The sequence below is a fragment of the Pseudochaenichthys georgianus genome, chromosome 9 (assembly GCF_902827115.2).
Source record: "Pseudochaenichthys georgianus chromosome 9, fPseGeo1.2, whole genome shotgun sequence".
NCBI lineage: Eukaryota > Metazoa > Chordata > Actinopteri > Perciformes > Channichthyidae > Pseudochaenichthys > Pseudochaenichthys georgianus.
In genome coordinates this window covers 4,472,472-4,491,090 of record NC_047511.1, presented here as the reverse complement: position 1 = coordinate 4,491,090, position 18,619 = coordinate 4,472,472, and the positions used below count along the sequence as shown (strand labels likewise).

At 44.1% G+C, this 18,619-nt stretch overlaps 1 protein-coding gene across 4 annotated transcripts in view; it reads left to right on the top strand.

Moving 5' to 3' along the window:
* Positions 1 to 18,619, top strand: part of LOC117453001 (uncharacterized) — a 44,927-nt gene that overhangs the window by 7,838 nt on the left and 18,470 nt on the right. Inside the window, exons 3-7 of one of the 4 annotated variants that reach the window (XM_034091830.1) lie at positions 10,773 to 10,873; positions 13,154 to 13,309; positions 16,294 to 16,455; positions 16,535 to 16,677; positions 17,180 to 17,351. In XM_034091830.1, the coding sequence (XP_033947721.1) occupies positions 10,786 to 10,873; positions 13,154 to 13,309; positions 16,294 to 16,455; positions 16,535 to 16,677; positions 17,180 to 17,351 (721 nt within the window). In that variant the 5' untranslated portion in view covers positions 10,773 to 10,785. Of the gene's footprint in view, positions 1 to 10,772; positions 10,874 to 13,148; positions 13,310 to 16,290; positions 16,456 to 16,534; positions 16,678 to 17,179; positions 17,352 to 18,619 lie in introns of those variants that run through there. The other 3 variants (XM_034091829.1, XM_034091832.1, XM_034091831.1) reach the window with 3 other exon arrangements.

Below are 18,619 nucleotides of genomic sequence, written 5' to 3'. Positions count from 1 at the left end.
AATGGAAACACTTTTCAAACTGCTTTCCATGCGACAATATTACCATTAGGAAATGTATTTATCTAGTCTATTTCCAATGTAAACGATCGAGATACGCAAATTTACTTTTTGAAATACGTGCCTAATGACCATGGGCGCTTCCATTGCTCCGGGACTTTTCCAGTGACGTCACTGATTGGGTGCGGCTTCCTGGGCCAAAGCTCAATAACAAACAACATGGCGTGCAATGCACCAGTAGTTTACATTACAAGAAAACGGTCGTCGTCAGGAGTTTATTGTATTGCCCCAGGCTGCACAAATGGATTTTATACAAAGAAGGAAGAAGTACATTTCCATAGGCTGCCACTAAAGGATGAGAAGCTGCTCAAAGTCCAGTCTGGATGCCTGGTTCAATACAAAACATTGGATTTGAAGCCAGGATCTGTTCCCACAATATTCGATTTCTCAACGTATGCAGTCGGGAACACCGACCGTCCCAGCACGTTGGCCGCGCAAGACAATGACAGTGTCAACAAACGTGAAGTTCGAGCCACCAAACGAGTTGCTTCAGCTGCCGAGAGAGAGGTAAATATTGCAGCACTACCAGATTACTAGCTCACACATGTATTTACTGACACAGTGTGACCTTATTAATTAACGCAATCGCGTCCAAACTAAATGGTAGCTATTATTATGACGCACAATAGAGAATTGGGGGTGTTCTATAGCTCAACTAATTAAACTGGCATACACACGCTCATCTGTCGAAAACAGCCCTAAAAAGGCTAGTATTGCTATTGATGGATGGTATTGCAGGACCCAGAGCGCACGGAGCACAGAGCGGACAGCAGATAACGGAATTGCAGTTGTATTGCTTATAGATTATCAGAACATTTCAAAGGGGACACAGCCCCATTGTATATTAACCTATGGATTAACTACATCATCGTTTTTATCGTTGTAATGCCATTGAAGACCAGTTTAGACCAGACAATGAGGAAGGTAAGCCGTTAGCCTGGCGTATGTTAGTACCTAGCGCCACTTGTTTTGATGTACGTTTTTGTGGATAACCTCGCGAGTTTGTATCTTTCAGTGTTGAGGTGGGCACCGTTAGATTCTGTGTCTCCTTGCGATCATAAACGATGTGTTGGATGTGCGGCTAGGATAAGTAATAAGGGAGCTATCGGTGCAGTAATAGGTTAGCATTTTCGCTCGGGGCTAATTCAGAGGCTCACTGTTAGCATTGTGTTTTTAAATTTTTTTTATTCCGGATCGTATGCCACTCTATTCGACCGAATCGGTTCATAAGCATAGGCCATGGGATGCCTGGTAACTGTAGATGCTTCCACATCAATGTCATCTCCCGACGAATAGTCAAATTCATCGTTCAAAACGTCGATCTCATTGCAAAATTCCTCCATCGCTGCCATATCTGCTACGTTGTGTTGACTTCAGGTGGAGCGAAAACACAGCCAGTGACGTCACCATTTGGGACTCCCCTAATGGCGGCGGCCTGGTCCCGGAATTCCCCACCCGGCCGGCGGATAATTAATTTCCTTTTGGCGAGTAATATCATATACAATAAATATTACGATCAATATCCATTGTAAAATGAATAAACTACCGGAATATTATATCTGTAATTGGTGTTTCCTTTCCCCTTTAAATGAAATGCAGTGGGGGAATTCAGTCTTTCTTTACTTCATACCTATGATGATATAACAGTTTCTCAGAGACTACCCAGGCAGTGAGTATCCTGTGCTAACCACAAACAGGAGATCTTTTGTTGTTTCACACTAGCGAACAGGACTCCAAAAGCTGCTGCAGTGCATGACATTAAGGATTTTGGGAGATGGCCCTGTGGGCCATCTAAGCTAATTTACAGATGGCCCTGAGCCCAATAGAGATTGCCCTGAAAAATGCGCGCGGACGAAATGACGCACGAAGGGTTTGGGGGGCCTCCCCCTAGAACATTTAGATTTGTGCAGGTCTTAGATGCTGTCTGGTGCATTCTCTAGACTGAATTATAAGATGAACACCACAATATTATATTGTAAAATTTCAATTTTATTCTTCATTTCACTTGTTTGTTCTTGTTTGTGTTTGCCCGCTTGCATGCCCTGCATAGCTATAAGAAATACTTAAGTTGTTGGTCAAGACACTTTCCATCTGATGAAGGCAAATGCCTTTCCAGATGTAAAAAAGTAGAAAACATTACATTCAGTTATAACTGCCAAAACAAACATTATTTACTAGGGATCGACCGATATGGCTTTTTCAAGGCCGATACCGATTATTAGTAATCAAGGAGACCGATAACCGATATTTGGAACCGATATACATTTGCAGTAAAATCAGAAAATCTTGGTGTCAAAATGTAGAATAACACAAACTCCAACACAACTCAACACAACTTCTTTGAAATGCATTTAAGCATAGCCTATATTATGTTTAATGAACTTTTAAACATCTTACAACTGGTTTCCTCTCTGTGCCCTTTTCTTTAGTGCAGCCATCTGCTATGAGTTAGAGAGAGACAAGAAGTGGGGCTGCATGCTGACATGCTTAACTAACAATAATGCTTAATTTATTATATCAAACCAATGCCTGTCTGTCTAGCATAAAATCCCAATAAGCTGCTAGCAACTGCAAAACACTAGTGCTAGCTAATGTTTTGCAAACTATTAAAAGTGAGGCTATTACAGTAGACCTAACGTTAGACTAGTAGCCTCACTTCTAATATTTTGCTAAACATTTGCTAAATACATTAGCTAATGAGCTTCACATATCAACCTGAAAAACTGCGAGGCTTCACTCGCAGCCCCCCCTCCGCACCACAGTTCCGCTGCGAGACGCTGCACGCTGACTGACTTCCCGCGTCCCTGTGTAACTGGGAAGCTGATAGAATTGGATCAATAAATCGTGCAGTTTTTGCAACTTCAGCATAGGGGATTGGGATGTTTATTGAACTTCGGCTTTCAACTGATTTACCTTCGAAACACATGTATGGCTCTGCCGCTCAGCGCTGCTGCTTGCCTCTGTCTGTGTCTGCGTTCTTCACACCTGCCTGTAATCTGAGAAGGTCCCGCCTCTATGGCTGGTTCCTGCCCGGAAAATCTTCAGTGTTGATTGACACTTCAGTAATAGCCTATCAGATAGTGCTGTGGGCGGGACATTGCTCGTGTACAGAGAGTGGTGACTGCAGACAGAGAAACGGCCGCATCAGAGCCAAAGTGTTATCGGCAATTTTATAAAAAAAAGGCCGATTCCGATAATCGGTCAAATGATGAATATCGGCCCCGATAATCGGTCGACCCCTATTATTTACACTATTATGGCCCCTGTTAAAAATGTTTGTAATGTTATCTACTGTAAGTTGGTCGAAAGAAATGCCTCCTCATCCAGAAGCTGACTGAGCAGACCCGAGCAGCAGTCGAGAAGAGCAGAGCGCATCCGCGAAGCACACAAAATGGCGACGTCAGAGTTTCCGTTAGCCGGCAAATCTAAATCTCTTCGGTCAAAATGTCCGGTCAAAATAATTTCCCTTTAGCGCTTCAGTTACGCCACTTATGTGACAGACAAGAAAGTATGTGACAGACAAGAATAGTCAATTCTAATGTCTAACACTTAATGTGGAGAAAGAGATGTCCTGTATGGGTTGATTGTGCGTTGATCTGTTGGTAATGCCTCGGGGTTCCGGTGGGCATGTAAACAAATGCATAATGCTGCGATATACTTTGTGGCCTCACCCGGTTGCATAGCGACACTTATTGTTTAGGTATCTTTTAATAAGCAGGTAGTCCTATCATTAGCTAGAACTAGCTGGATCTGATCGATACGGACATAAACGTGAGTGAAGTCTAATCTGACGGGAGAGAGAGATCAGCTGCTGCTGACAAGTCTATATGCAGCTCTGGATGATCACATGCAGCGGTGAGTGGACAAAACACACATTTCAGGTTAGAATATCACACGTAGCTATTTTAATTACCTCTCAAACTACCTAAACTAGTTATAGATATGTTTAGTTTTACTGTCGGGTCACTCATTACTGGATCCGCCAGCTGCATGAGACTGGCATAATAGATTGCCCGATCGGGCAACCAGCAGGTGAGGCTTCATTGCCCGAGCTAAATACTAGATGGCCCCGGGCCATCAGGCAGTCCTTAATGTCGAGCCCTGTGCTGATATATAGACACATATTTTAATATGATCATGGAATTGTAAAAAGTTAAAAAGAGACCACCAAAGATATGACAGCCGATGTTTTACTCTTTTCTACTGTTTTCTCTTCTGGCGGCCATGTGAATGATGAGTCTTATCCTAATTCCAGGAGTTAAAGCAGAAGTAACATGATGTTGTTATAATGCCGCAAAACTGCTGCTGAAAGAGTGTAGAGCAGGGGTCTCCAACACGTCGATCAGCTTTTCAGTAGCTCGCCGCTCGATTATCGATTATAGCGTAGTGGGGATGGGAATTTGAAAGCAAATGTATATTCGAATATTCGACCAACCAAAAAACGGTTAACCGGTTAACCGAAATGTACATATCCTATAAAAAGAAAAATTGGGTAAAAAAAAAAATGTTTAACAATTTTTTTTTTTTACTTATTTTTTTGCCCAATTTTTTTTCATTAACTTTTGGAGATAAATACATACATGTTCAAATAAGTGTAGAAACCAAGTCGAATTTGTCAAATGCATTGAACTGGTGATCACAGTTTGACAGCTATAGGCCTACAGCTTTCATGTGTGGAGGCGATTCACAATCAGACCCTCTCAGCTGGAACGGAGGTTGCGGGTATAGCAAGGTAGAGCATATAAATTTAATTTGGCATAGTTTGACCTCTACACAGCACTAACTAACCTCGTCGAAACATTTCCACACATTACTCCTTTTTGATGCCATGTCTGTGGTGTAGGACTCTTCTTGGAGTGTAAATAATTACCGGACTATGACTGGTAAAATATGTTGAATACCGGCAAAACTAAATCTCTCCAGTCAAAATGTCTATGTACTTTGCCGCCACACACGGTTGCCAGCAGCGCTTATTGTTGTTTAGGCTGGCCACTCATGTGTCGCGAGTGTTGACGGGGCGGGGGAGCACGCACATGAACTGTTAGCGCCGGAACCTCGCAACGGCTGCGGAGCTCATTTGCGCCACATTTGGGCCTAAGATGAGGTTTGAGTCTGCGTGATCTGCGTGTAGGGAGGGCCAGCAGCCATGTCATTGGCTAGAACTATAGATCTGATGGATTTGGACATAAACACGAATGAAGTATAACCGGACGCGAGAGAGAGAGATCAGCACCTGCAGCTCTGCCCGCTGTGAGAGACCTATGAGCGGAGCAAAACACACCTTAAGACGTCACCTAACACATTTAGCTATGGCACAGTCGTATTATTATTATTATTATACATTGAATTATTCAATTTGATAATATGTAATCAACTTAGGCATCACTCCCAAAAAAAAAATTAATAATTTTTTTTTTTTAATAAAAATATTCATAACTCATATTCGAATACATGAATAATTTCGAATATTCGATTAATCGTTCCCATCCCTAGTAAGCGTAGTAACGTTGCTTCTTGATTTTTCGGCCGCGGCCGGACAATAAAGTGTTTTTATTTTAGAATTGTTTCTGTCACACAAATATAAAATTGGTCCGTGACGCAGAGATCAAGGAGCAGATGTGACAGCGGCACAGCGACAACACACATGGAGCAGTCTGCTTTATCCAAAAGCACCAGTCCAGAACCAACAGCAGAATGACCCGCTCTGAATCAGTCCGCGTCGCTGCGGCTCAGAGACACACAGGGAGGGATTTGTGTTTTTGAAAAACACTCGTTATCGTCATGTCAGGTTTTTGGTGGATTCAATCAAGTCTTGGATTGCAGAGTATGAATGTCCTCTTGCTATTTTCAGTTGCTAAATACGTGTGTAAAGTTTGTGAAGGCAGGAGGAAAGCTTCCGCGATCACCGTCTCCTCTCCGTTCCTCCAAACCCCGCCCCCTCCCCTAATGGCTCACAGTGACCCGATAGAAACTTTATTATTCACTTAATCACTGATTGAGATATGATGAAGCTAACTTAGGTTGTCTGGGCTGACAACCCAGGGGCACAGCAGAGGACCAGGAAGGGATCTCGGGCGGACGGCCCGGGGGCAAAGCAGAGGACCAGGAAGGGATCTCGGGCGGACGGCCCGGGGGCAAAGCAGAGTTCAAAAAGGGGAATTCGGGCGGACGGCCCGGGGGCAAGGCAGAGTTCAAAAAGGGGAATTCGGGCGGACGGCCCGGGGGCAAAGCAGAGTTCAAAAAGGGGAATTCGGGCGGACGGCCCGGGGGCAAGGCAGAGTTCAAAAAGGGGTTCTCGGGCGGACGGCCCGGGGGCAAGGCAGAGTTCGAGGAGGGGCGACGACCACAGCTCTCAGGGGACCGGGCAGAAGCCGGTGTTGACCGGACAGTAACCAGAGCCGGTGGGACAGTTGTCGGCAAGATTCCCCACGGAAGAGGACAAGGAGTTGGCAGGACCCCCGGCGAGACATGTAATGTCGAGGCCTCCAAAGAAACAGGACACAGGGTTGGCAGGACCCCCGGCAGGAAAGCAGTCAGCGGGGCCTCCAACGGCACAGGACACAGGACCGGCAGGACCCCCGGCAGGAGAGTTGATGGCGGGACCTCCAACGAGACAGGACACAGGGTTGGCAGGACCCCCGGGAGGAGAGTAGTCGGCAGGGCCTCCAAAGGCACAGGACATAGGATTGGCAGGACCCCCGGCAGGAGAGTTGTCGGCGGGGCCTCCAACGGCACAGGACACAGGACTGGCAGGACCCCCGGCAGGAGAGTAGTCAGCGGGGCCTCCAACGGCACAGGACACAGGGTTGGCAGTACCCCCGGCAGACGAGTAGTCGGCGGGGCCTCCAACGGCACAGGACAAAGGGTAGGCAGGATCCCCGGCAGAAGAGTAGTCGGCGGGGCCTCCAACGGCACAGGACACAGGGTAGGCAGGATCCCCGGCAGAAGAGTAGTCGGCGGGGCCTCCAACGGCACAGGACATGGAGTTGGCAGGACCCCCGGCAGACGAGCAGTCTGCGGGACCTCCAACGGCTCAGGACATGGAGTTGGGACTCGAGAGACGGCTCGAGAGGGAACTCGATAGGAAATTTGACAGTTGACTTGAGAGGTGACTTGAGAGGGATCTCGAGAGGTGACTTGAGCGGAGACTCGAGAGGAGACTTGAGAGGGAACTCGAGCAGTGACTTGAGAGGGAATTCGAGAGATGACTTGAGAGGGAACTCGAGAGGAGACTCGAGAGGGGACTCGAGTGGAGAATTGAGAGGGAACTCGAGAGGGGACTCGAAAAGAGACTTGAGAGGGGACTCGAGAAGAGACTCAAGAGGGGACCTGAGAGGGAACTCGAGAGGAGACTTGAGAGGGGACTCGAGAGGGGACTCGAGATGGGACCTGAGAGGGAACTCGAGAGGGGACTTGAGAGGGAACTCGAGAGGAGACTCGGGTAGGAACTTGAGAGGAGACTTGAGAGGTGACTTGAGAGGGAACTCGAGAGGTGACTTGAGAGGGAACTCGAGAGGTGACTCGAGAGGGAACTCGAGAGGAGACCTGAGAGGGAACTCGAGAGAAGACTCGAGAAGAGACCTGAGAGGAAACTCGAGAGGAGACTTGAGAGGGAACTTGAGAGGAGACTCGAGAAGAGACTCGAAAGGGAACCTGAGAGGAAACTTGAGAGGGGACTTGGGTAGGAACTTGAGAAGGAACTTGTGTCGGCCGGTACGCCGACAAGACTCGGGGAGCTGGCGTCGGCTGGGGAGCCAGCAGGAGACGAGGCGCTGGAGTCGGTCGGTACGCCGACAGGCCTCGGGAGCTGGCGTTGGCCGGTACGCCGACAGGACTCGGGGGGCTGGCGTCGGCTGGAAAGCCAACAGGAGACGAGGTGCTGGAGTCGGCCGGTACGCCGACAGGACACGGGGAGCTGGCGTCGGCCGGAGAGCCAGGCCTGGAGCAGAAACTGGAGTTGGGACCATGGCTACTGGGGCCGGAGCCATGGCTGTTGGGGCCATGACTAGGGCTGGGACCATGGCTGTGTGGGCCGGTTCTGTAGCAGGGACCATGGCTGCATGGGCCGGTTCTGGAGCCGGAACCATGGCTGTGGGGACCGGTTCTGGAGTTGGAACCATTGCTGCTGGGTGCGGAGCGGAAGCCTGGACCCTGGCTGTGTAAGCCAGGTAATGGAGAATGGAAGCATGGCTGCGTGGGCCGGTACTGGTGCATGGATCCATGGCCTTGTAGGCCGGTTCTGGAGCCGGAACTGGGGCTGGAACCCTGGCCTTGCGTCTCTTAAGAGTGTTTTGGAGACTTCGTGGACCTCCAAACGCCAGACCAGACCCCAAGAAAGGGTCAGAACATGAAAACTGGCACTCAGGGCTACAGGAGAAAACCCTAAGCCACTCGGGCAACAAGCTCCATAGCCAGGGCTTGCGAGCAACCTCCTGACGTGCCTCCTTCAATGCAGCCTCTCTACCCCGTCTAGATGAGGCGCCTTTCCACGTATAAAAAATGTACTCCAGAGAGTATCCAAGACATTCCGCCTGTCGCATCAAATGGGCTGAGTCTGCTGGGTCCATAATGGTCGGTTCGTAATGTTACGATGTGTGAAGCAGGTAGGACCCAAATGCAGATTAACGTGCAATTCCTTTATTTCAAGGCTAAAAAGGACAATGACAGAACAGAACAGAACACTCACCGAGGACAAGCCAATACACAAGACGAACCGACAAAGACAGACAGAAAAACCAGAACTTAAATACACACAAGACTAATCACACAGACAAGACACAGGTGAGGAGGGAGGAGAAAACACAGGGGCCACAGGTGAACACAATCGGGTAATCAGACACACCAGGGAAACTAACGACAGGGAACCACAGACAGATCTAAACAAGACAAAACACAACGCAGACAGAAAACCAAAAACAGATATAGACAAGACAAAACACCATAAAGACAGATCGTGACACATTTAATATTCAGCAATAATAATATCTCGACGTCTATAGTTGTAGTGTTGAAATCAGTAGGTTTCGGTGTGCAACACTCCGTGTCATATCGCTACTAAATTCACCTCTATAGGAAATTGTATATTAGCCACATGCTAAATGCTAACCGGAGATGAAGGATTTTCAGAATAAAAGCTCAACAACTGGTTGTGCACAACAACTTCTGGTTTTTCAGTATAAAACAGCATTTAAACTGACGGTATGTTTATGGTACTTTATGCCATCAAAACATTGATTTTAATTTCTAACAAGTCCCATTCAAATCCCCCGTGTTCCGCCACCTGCTGCACCTTTTCATTCTCCATTGTCCATTGTGATACTGCACTTTACAGCTACAGTTTGCACTGTTTCAATAAATGAAACAAATTTTCTCACCACATCTTTTGATTCATTTTGTCCAGCATTTGCAAGCTGGAGACTCTCTGTCAGAGCCATATATTGTATAATCTATGCTTTCAGTTTTCAGTTGAATTAATTCAATCCAAGTCAATGGAACACTCACAAGATGTCACCAAAATTCCACTGTCCCTTTAAAATCTTTCAGAAAATGATATAAGTGTATCGAATTATATCGAATCGTATCGAATCGTATCGCTGGCTGAATATCGTGATATATATCGTATCGTTGGCTGAATATCGTGTATCGTATCGTGAGATTAGTGTATCGCCACAGCCCTACTGGGAGGCTAGACCTATACAATTGATTTATTATGGTTTATAATTTAATGTCAAGAGAGACGAAGAAGAAGAAAAGATGGCTGAACTGTTCAGTGTCTGTGGAGATGGAGGTTATAAATCTCCAAAATAATGTTCAGCTTAAGTCTCAGAAAAACTCACAACATTTCTGGAGCCTTGTAGACCCAGAAAACTATAAGAACATTCACCAAGCAGCACTGAACATGTCTGCTTTATTTGGTTCTGTTCTACAGACCTTTGTGAAGCAGCTTTTTCTGGCATGAATGTCATGAAATCTAAATACAGAACAAGACCGACTGATGGACATTTAAATGACTCTATTAGAGTGAACCTAAGTGGGTACACTCCAGCATACACCTCTATGGTGGACTCCATGCAGCGCCATTCATCTCACTAACTGTGAAAAAGAGTGAATGCACTTATTTTACACATGTGCCATAAGATGCTTGCAAGGTGGTGATTAAGGCGATGTAGGGCCATAATAATATGTGAGAAATTGTTGTTTTCTTGGACCTTGATGTGAAGTTAAGATTCTAGATAAGCTTTAGGTATTGCAATTTCACACGTGTACAAAAGTAGCTTAATTCAACTGATGAGTGCTATGTGAATAATTGTAAGTGATGCGATGCAAGTAGCTCTTGGCCACTTTCATTTTTTCAAAGTAGCTCTCAGGTGGAGAAATGTTGGAGACCCCTGGTGTAGAGAGAATGGATGGAAACAAAAAACATATTGAGAGCTGCTAAACATCTCCCACCAACAGTCATTTAACAATCACCACCACCAATGTCAACTATCCTAAGTAAATAAGGTTGTACGTCACCAACATCACATGCATCCTTTCTGAAGGTCAGATTAATAGAATTTTGAGGACAATCGTAGTGACGTGTAGTTCTTAGTTTAGAACATTTCTTGCTCTGTCTTTAAAGTGCTGAATCCTTTTTTGGTTTGGGCAGAATAGTCCATGAGCAGAAGCACCTTCAAAGTTTCGTTATCTGACTGTCACATGTGTTTCTCTTCCAGAGACATTGTGGAGATGTTTGACGGCTGCAATCAGGAGATTGAGATGAACGGAGACGGATCACAAGATGATGACTCTCAGAGCTTGTTGCGTGATCTTAAAGGTGACATGTCATGCTTTTCCGGTTATTACCCGTCCCCTTGTGTGTTATGAAGGTTTTTATGCATGTAAACGGTGTGCAGAGTCAAAACCCTCAAAGTACACCATGTAGGGAGTAAAACTCTAAAACAGAAAATACCTCCCCAAAACGCCTCGTTGGAGATACGTCACTGTCCATTTCATTCTTCCGGGTACATCATGATGTCATGTCGTACCCGGAACGAAATGGACCAATCCGTGGAGCCGTTACGTTACGTCCGCGGAGCCGTTACGTTAAGCCCCTGCTGATTGGTCCAAATTGACCAATCCATGGACTTCCTCACACACTCAGTGCATGCAGCTCTGCTGATCTCTCCTCCCTGGCTGCAGGCTGATAACAGACAGTTGGGATCGCGGCGACATTCTCTCTGCAGACCCATTCTCACAGCGTCTATCAACCTTTTTCTTACTCAATATCAAGCCACAATTATTGTTAGAGATGTCCCGATCCGATCACGTGATCGGGGATCGGAGCCGATCACGTGATTTTTAAAAGATCGGAATCGGGAGAAAAAGATCGGGGATCGGGAATCCTTAAAAAAATTATTTTATTTAATGTTACAAAACAAAAATGACCATGTTCACGTCTTAAAGTCATCCTGAGGCCTTAGTTTTGGTTTAAAATTACACAACATCATGTATGTGTTGCTTCTTTTGGGCTTGTTTTCAGACCTGGTTGCTTATTTCTCTCAAATCTGGCAACAGAGTGGGCGCAGTGTCTAATAGTAGCAGTAAGCTAACGAGAGGCTACGTTCAGCTGGTGACTCGGGAGTCGGGACAGAGAAAATGTCAGGAGTTTGGAAGTATTATAAAATTGAAAGCGAAGGCAGTGTAACAGCCAGATGCAATGTTTGCAAGAAGGAGGCTCCGCGTGGTGGAAAGAACAGAGCTACGTTCAACACGACCAATCTAATACGATTGTTTGTTTTTTCATTTTTTCCCCCGTTTTTTTTTCAAATTGAATGTATTGAAATCTCCAATATCAACGTAAGAGCTTGTGCCTCTTCGGGGGGTGCTAACACTTAACCATAAACGTTATCGTTTACTTTCTCCGTCTTTATATGTAGATATTACTTTTCTCCGTTAATCTCCGTCACCTTGTTTCCAAAGCAACAACAACTTCCTGTCAACAGCGCTACCTCTCCTTCAAAATAAAAGCATGTCCACAAATAGGAAGCCAAGACAAATTACACTTAAGACACATAGCCTACAACTGCAACAAAAGTAACAAACACAATGCGATATCCTTTTCCATTTCAAAGAACACAAATTGGGTTGCATTAGCAAATAACTATAAAACAACAATACTGTAGAATAACAAAAATAAGTGGTTTTCTGCTGATTACTATTGAATTGTGTTACTCCAGTAAGATGGAAATATAATACTTTGTTTATTCATGTTATGTTAAGCTGCTGTTGTTCATTGCATTATTATTAGACTAGTTAGTCTTAAGGCTAGAATTCTGCACTAAGCCATATTTTTATTTTATTTTATTATTTGTGACTGAATGTGAACTTGTGAAGCTAGTCAAGCTACCTCTTTCCAGTAGTTATTTTTGTTTTGTTACTGCACTATCTGCACTCAATTTGTTTACATGGTTATTTTGTGGTGGACCACTGATAAGCTTTATTTTGTTTTGATCCAATGCTGCACAACTGAACTGATCCAATGCTGCTGTGAAAAAAAGAAGCTATATCCATGTTGGATAGAATGGATAGTTGGGTACTGTCATTTAAATAAAAAAAATAACCTTAAGGGACAACTTGAATGCTTTTTTTTCTCTTAATGCATTGCATAAAGATCGGATCGGGAAAAATCGGTATCGGCAGATTGTCAAAATCAAATGATCGGAATCAGATCGGGAGCAAAAAAAGGTGATCGGAACATCCCTACTTATTGGTTTTACTTCGGCTGTGACTTTGTGTGTGTTCAGGGTGAGTTTGGCTGTGTTTCACTGTGTATCGCTAAACAAGGAAATCACACCTCCACGGAGTTTAGCGCGATTCACAACGTCCCGACCAATCGGAGCACACTGGGCTCACAGGGAGGGGGGGGGGCAAGAGCTGCAACGAGCCGTTTAGTGGAGAGAGTGAATACACATACTTTACAGAGATGCTGTATGCGAAACCAATGTGAGTTTGGAAAATTGCACAGTATAAATCTATTCTAGTATACCACAACAATGGAATTATGATCAGTGGAAATGGCCATGACATGTGACCTTTAATGTCTTCAAAAGCATAGGGGCAGCTGAGGACATGGAGGTCACCAATGCAGATGCACAATTTGGCAGCAAAGAGCAGGGAACGAAAGTGGAGAGGGAGATAAATGGACCCAAACCACCGGTGCCAGGGACTTCCAGCTGTGCCCAGACTGCTGCAGGCAGCCAATCATGTCATTGTGAGTGAGAAGATACTGAAACATCTTGAACAAAGAAAACTGGCCTTATTTTATAAGATCCTTCTAACGTTTCAATAAGAATCACAATCAGAAATCGTTCATTCGTCCCACATGTACAATGTTACGGCCAAGTGCACAGTGCAGGCAAACAAAATGTGTAGAATAACATATTAAATGAAGAGAAAAGCACATGTTAAAAAAAATAAAAATCAAATAAGTACAAGTCCATTATAAAAACAAAAATTATCATTATTATGAAAGTGAACATAGTAAAAGTGCAGCAGCAGCTGTTAAGAACTCAGGCACTTAGGAGGTAGGACCCAATTGCACGACACGGGAGACAGAGGTAAAGTATTGGTAAGATACTTTATTTTCCAAAACAAAAAGCAAGATGAGCAAAAAATGGTCTCTAACTAATCTCAGATTGAGATGACAAAAAACTGAGAACAAAATGATAATCGCTCACGTGGTGAGGAACAAAACTTTTCTTTGAGCACAAAAGAGCATCGACCTGACCAAGGCGAAAGACAAGGAGCATAGACCTGACCATGACCATAGACAAAAACGAAGTGACACTGAACACTGGGAGACAGGGGAATTTAAACACAGGGTAACAAGACACAGGTGGGGACAATCAGGGGCGGGGCGGGGCGGGGCTGACGCTGATGAGCACAGGAGACACAGAAGGGGTGACAGGTGAAAACAATCAGGAAATTAGACACACCAGGGAAACTAACGACAGACAGGAAAACACAGGGGAAAAGAGCAGACAATACACAGGGAGGAAAACATGACAAGGAGAAAAGCAAAACACCCACTACCAGACACACAAAACTAAAAACGTGACACAACACAAGAATCGTGACAGCAGCCAGTGATAACAATAATTCATTGTAAAATAAAAGTGTATATACAGTAGCGTAGGGATGCCAGTGATTATTCGAATATTCGTTACACACCGACCCCGCCCCCACCCCCCCTCTCCCTCACACGTGCGACTAAAGATGAACAAAGCGGCAGGTAAAAAGAGTTCCTCCTCGTGGAACTACTTCGAACTTACAAGTCCAAAGGAAGTTAAATGCAAGCTCTGCGAAAAGACGTTGGTCTATCACAGCTCAACCTCAACAATGCGTTCGCATTTGAGTGCGAAGCACGCCAAAGAGGTTACAGAGAAAGACGCAGCACAGCCGGCCATTACCAACTTCCCTTCAAGGCCACGTCGTTGTGATGACATGCGTGCAGGTGAAATAACTGCACTAATCACCAATATGATAGTGAAGGACATGCTGCCAATACGTTTCGTGGAAGGAGGGGGTTTCCTTAAGCTTATGGCAAGCGTGGAACCAGAGTGCAGGGTCCCGGGCCGTACTACAATGACCAAACGTATAGAAAAGCTGTACAAAGATAAGGCAGAAGATCTGCGCAGAAGCTTGTCAACTGTCTCAAAGGTGTCGATAACCACCGACGGGTGGACAGCACTCACAACAGAATCGTACGTTACCATAACCTGCCATTACATCGACAGTGAATGGGAGATGAAGAGTGCGGTTCTACAGACCCGTGCAACGCCCGAACGGCACACGGCAGAGAATTTAGCCGAGGGGCTCCGCACACACAAGGCTATTTATTTAATGTATTTCAATGCTGCTATTATTAATACAGGCTACATGATGGTGGTTTATTTTTTGTTATTTTCTAAAGTGCCTGCCATTGCCTTTATTTGAAGATGCGCGATGCACGCACAATTTATTTATTGCAATGCTGCTATTATTATTAATACAGGCTACAGCCTGTATTAATAATAGCATTGCATGCGCATCTCCAAATAAAGGCAATGGCAGGCACTTTAGAAAATAACAAAAAATAAACCAACATCATGTTGGTGTATTTGTCGTTTATTTAGTTTGTACTGTTAAACATGTTCCAGTAAAGAAAACAACGGAATTCCTTTTGTCTGAGTTTTATTTTATTTTTCGAATAATATATTATTATTCGCCAGGGCTGCCGAATAATCGATTTTGATCATGGTCAGTTTCTGGCAACCCTAACTGCGCATACTATTACATGAACAAACTGTTATTGTGATAATATTTTACATTATGATACACAAATATTGAAATAAGAATAGAAATAAATTACATTGGCAATAAAATAGAACAAAGTACATTTACAGGGTGTCCGTGGGGTCTTAAAAAGTATTAAAAGTTAATAAATCAATTTAGAGAAAATTAAGGCTATTAAAAAGTATTAAACGGCATTTTCCAAGGTATTAAGAAGCTCCACAGCAACGACAACATGAAACACCCTTTAATTTACTGAAACAACATGTCTGGAAACCCCCTCAATGTGGCCCCATGCATAGCGTGCCATAAAATGCTGCTTCTTATTTTAAGTTTCGTTGCCTTGCTCCGCTTCAGTAGTCTGTCTGCACTCTGTTTAGTTGTGCTATCTTACAATCAATATAGTAAATGTGAGGTACAGTGTGTCGCCAATGTAACCGGTTAGAACTCGAAGTTGCGATGAGGTCTTAAAATGTATGGAAAGGGTCTTAAAAAAGGTCTTAAAAGGTATTCAATTTGACTTCAGGATTACTGCATATACCCTGATTTACAACACCGAACAAAGATATCTATGATTATTATACATATGTGTGTATATCTAGATACACGTGATGTATATATATTTGTAAATACTACATTTTAGTTATTACTGTTATAACCTTTAATACCAATATAAATGATTATAGTTTAAATAGAAAACATAGTGGGAATAAGCATGTGGTCTGTTTAACAGAAAGCTGCTCTGTACATGGTGGTACGTCAGCGAATACTTCTTCACTGATTGCCGCATGGCAGCAGTGTAAACAGGCGATATATGTCCTAATAACATATAAACATTGTGATTGAAATAACTTATTGGCCTTGATTCGTCATGTTTTATCTTCGTTTGTTTCTATATCTAAATTGTATTCATCTTCAAAGCAGCAAAGATCTCAAAAAAAGTGATAAGGATAAACGAGAAGCAACTGAACAAGAAAGATACAATGGGAGAGACTATTCTGCACAAGGCATGCAAAAGGAGAGATCTGGCTGAGGTCAGGGCGCTCATTGAAGCGGGGATCAACGTCAACACAAAGGATAATGCAGGTTTGTCACAGCTTGGACACCTAATCACTTCTATATTCTGATATATGTGTTACTCTAATGAGTACATGTTCATTGACAGGCTGGACAGCTCTCCATGAGGCTGCTTTTTATGGTGATAATGCAGTGGCTGAGGAGCTGTTGAAGGCTGGAGCTGATGTCAATGCTAGAAGCGATGATGGGGTCAGCCCACTGCATGATGCTGTTTGCGGTGGACACTACCAGGTGAGGAAGAAACTAGAGTGCAGCTTTTGGTCACACGTTCCACATAGAGGAACAAAGTCCTAGCATCAGTCTCTGACTAGATTCTGCTCTCACTGGCATTCGTCAAATTTGGCACTTGGTGAAAGAATTGAGCAACTAATGAAACTGTTTCTTTTCTTATGTTTGCCTCTTTTCTCTTTCTTTTCTTCTGGGATCAACAGGTTAGATTGGCTTTTGTTCCAGCAATGTCTGGACCGGACCGATTGACATTACAGCCTCTGTCCAAAACAAAGACAATCCCATCTTGATCATTTAGTTTTAGGGCTGGATGTTAAGCCAATTTTGTTATACAGCATATTGTATCAGCTGTGGTTTTAAATTATGTCAATCCCTGAGTTTTCTTATAATTAGAACGGCTGCTATTTATCACCCTGCCTCCATTAATCAAAAGAGCGTTTTTTTACCCAAAAGCTATAGGAGGTTCTAATTCCTGATATTGTGGAATGCGTGTGTGTGTGTGTAGGTAGTGACGCATCTCCTCCAGTATGGGTCAAACAGCAGTCACAGGCAAATGGGGGGCCTCAGTGCAATGGACATGGCGACGGAGGAGAAAATGCAAGAGCTGCTCTCTCTCGGAGTGTCTTCTGTGATACGTGAGCAGCCTTGTCAGGGCCCTGCACAGTACAGACAACCAGGTGAGCAACCTTACATTACATTTCCATTCTCTTGCGCTAGGGCTGTACCCGAATATTCGACTATTTGAATATTCGTTCGTTGGCCAACTATTCGTTTTTTTTTTTTTTCTAAATGTATGCTATTAATAAAGGCGAATTGCCATATTCTTATACTATATTTATACTTTTGAATTGCACTGTTAAAATGCGGAAATATATACAATCTCAGCCTGTGCTCCTGACATCGCGTTCACTCACAGTCACGAACGCAAACGGCACGCTTCACCTCGCTTCACCCACAAAATGCCGAAGACTTCAGCTGTGTGGGACCATTTTAAATTGGACAACGGTAAAAAGAAGGCAGTGTGCCAAATATGTGATAAGAAACTGGCCTACCACGGTGGCACAACAACTCTGAAAAGTCACCTGGATGCTGTAAGTAGTAGCCTAGCTTAGCTTAGCTGTTGTGAAGTTGCCAAGATGAAGCTGCTTTATCCGCCGTTTAAACAGTAACGTTACACATGATAAAAACGTGCACTTACTTTGCTTGGAAAATAGTTGCAAGCAAATAGTTTTTTTATATTAGTTTTTGAATTTTATCAGAATAGTGAAAATAATAGGAGTAATGTGGGAACATCTGGGGCTAAGGCAATTATTGGCATAATGTTGAGTAGCTCAGCCTAATAATAAATTGTGTCCCGGTGCATCCCCACGCATCCCAGCCATCAACATCCTCAACAATACAGCAGACCCTACAGTTCCAAAAACCGATAACGGAGAAAAGAAAGATAGAGATAACAGATGCCATAGTAGATTTCATCGCTATGGATATGATCAATCAATCAATCAATGTTTATTTATATAGCCCAATATCACAAATGTTACATTTGTCTCAGTGGTCTTCACAGTGTGTACAGAATATCAGTATGACAATACGACACCCTCTGTCCTTAGACCCTCACATCGTACAAGGAAACACTTCCAAAGAAAACCCAGTTTAAAGGGAAAAATGGGAGAAACCTCAGGGAGAGCAACAGAGGAGGGATCCCTCTCCCAGGACGGACAGACGTGCAATAGATGCCGTGTGTAAATTGAAAAGATATGAGAGCCATTTACATAGTCGAAGGCTTCAGAAAATTAATGAAGAAGATGGAGCCCGGCTACTCTGTCCCCAAACGCTCCAGTATTTTAGATGCCATGTCTCTGAAGTACAGCGATCACCGAGACCAAATTGTAACTCAGATTGAAAACTCAACTGCCGTAAGTTTTACAACGGACATTTGGACCAC